General features: G+C 40.9%; 1 protein-coding gene across 5 annotated transcripts in view; it reads left to right on the forward strand.

Annotated features, from left to right (window-relative positions):
• Nucleotides 1-6: 6 nt before the first annotated feature.
• pfkfb2b (6-phosphofructo-2-kinase/fructose-2,6-biphosphatase 2b) overlaps nt 7-1790 on the forward strand; it is a 12955-nt gene continuing 11171 nt past the window's right edge. For 4 of the 5 annotated variants that reach the window (XM_032514051.1, XM_032514048.1, XM_032514047.1 and 1 more), the window contains exons 1-3: nt 7-197; nt 593-732; nt 1314-1439. In XM_032514051.1, coding sequence (XP_032369942.1) covers nt 648-732; nt 1314-1439 — 211 coding nt within the window. In that variant the 5' untranslated portion in view covers nt 7-197; nt 593-647. Of the gene's footprint in view, nt 198-592; nt 733-1293; nt 1440-1790 lie in introns of those variants that run through there. The other variant, XM_032514050.1, reaches the window with a different exon arrangement.

Raw genomic sequence — 1790 nt, forward strand, 5'->3', positions numbered from 1 at the left:
TATGACGTTGAGGCATACAGCTTGGAAGGACACCTGCCGGCCGAGGAAGCACCTCAGCGCCAAGAACCAAGGACAGGCCGGGCAGACGGGCTCCTTCGGCCGCAGCGGCGTTCCCAAACTCTCGGTCCGGCAGATCGTGACATCCCTGTGCCGACCGTGTTCAACGGCGTCCGCGGAGGCTCATTCTTACCGACCAGGTAAAGAATAAAGAAACCAACCGAATATGATGCTGTTAGAAACGCGTCCTGTATTATGTTTGAGGCATAGACCGTTAATATGAATATTATATTAACGGTCTATGGTTTGAGGTGGGTTAAGTTCTACATTTCCATGGCAGATGTAGTGTCGCAGGAACACGGTCACCCCGGTTGGAGAGGAAATCATCTGCGTTTTTTTTAATACAATGCGTTTAGCCAAGCGGATTTATTTTCCTTTTAGATGTGGCAGCGCAGTCTTGTGGTTTATGTTAGCCTACCACCGATACATACACCTATAACATGTTTTGTTTTTAGAGAACCCATAGCTTTGTGCGCAAGATTCTGTTCTATCAGAAATTCATGGAAGTAATACCATTTATCTGACTCTGTTTCAGACCAGCTTCTGAAAAAAGAGAGAGAGCGGATTTTCACTCAAACTAGACTTCCAACATGTCGAGCACTCAGATAGACAATGGCTCTGCAAACTCAGTAGAAGCCAAGAAAACAGACCTGAGAATGAAAGAGAAGAAATGCTGTAAGTAAAGTCTCCCACTATAATTAGACATGAACAAGGTTTTCTGCATGACTGCTCTAGTCTACAGGTGCACTTAAGTAAAACACTTTTTATTGTTCACTCTGGATTGAATTCACAAGTAGTTTCTTAATCAACTCTCTGGGACTCACGAGAAAGGCAAATGTAATGCGCCATGCAGGTGTAATGTAGGTGAAAGAGAAAAAAGTGTGACACCTTCTGTGGTTTCCATGGCCTTGAGAAAATTGCCTCTCTCTCTCAGGAGTTCCATTTCTATCTTGTCTTTGAAACCAGTCCAGTGAGATCTGCTTTTAAAGAGATAATTATTTTTGCCCAGTACACACATGGCCTAGTTATTTTATTGCTTTAACCCTACAAGGATGTCAACATAAGACACTTTTCATTTTTCATTTATTTTAATATATAATTTTCCAAGACATTTTACATCTATTCTACTTAATGTGTCTGCCTGTTACGCAGCTTTTATCATGTAGGTGATTAACATTGACTTGCAGGACGTTATACAGCTGTGTAGTGTTACTAATAATCTTTACAAATGTATAGCCTATCTGTTCTCTGTGTAGCATGGGCATCCTATATGACAAATTCTCCAACGGTGATCGTAATGATCGGCCTGCCTGCAAGAGGAAAGACTTACATGTCAAAGAAACTCACACGCTACCTCAACTGGATCGGAGTCCCAACTAAAGGTAGTACATGACGCGTGAGAACACCTGTTTAAGTGTCTTTCAATGTGTCTTGACTCTACATTTTCATAAAGGGGACATTTTTATCAGAATAGAGCATAGAAATTCTGCTTTAAAATATTGGATAGGATAGAACAACATTCTGCTGAATAAAACATCACATTCATTTATCTCACTTGTATTAATTTTTTTTAAATCGTAACTGGTTATATTATATCGGAATTTTGGATTAAAGCGTCATGTCACAAGGATTGGGAAGATTGGCAGAACAGGCAACCAAGTGACAGTACTCTGATCCAATGAAAATCACAATGTTCAGATTGACAGCACTCTAGCCCAATGGATTGGGTGGGA

This window comes from Etheostoma spectabile, chromosome 4 (genome assembly GCF_008692095.1).
Source record: "Etheostoma spectabile isolate EspeVRDwgs_2016 chromosome 4, UIUC_Espe_1.0, whole genome shotgun sequence".
In the NCBI taxonomy this organism is placed as follows: domain Eukaryota; kingdom Metazoa; phylum Chordata; class Actinopteri; order Perciformes; family Percidae; genus Etheostoma; species Etheostoma spectabile.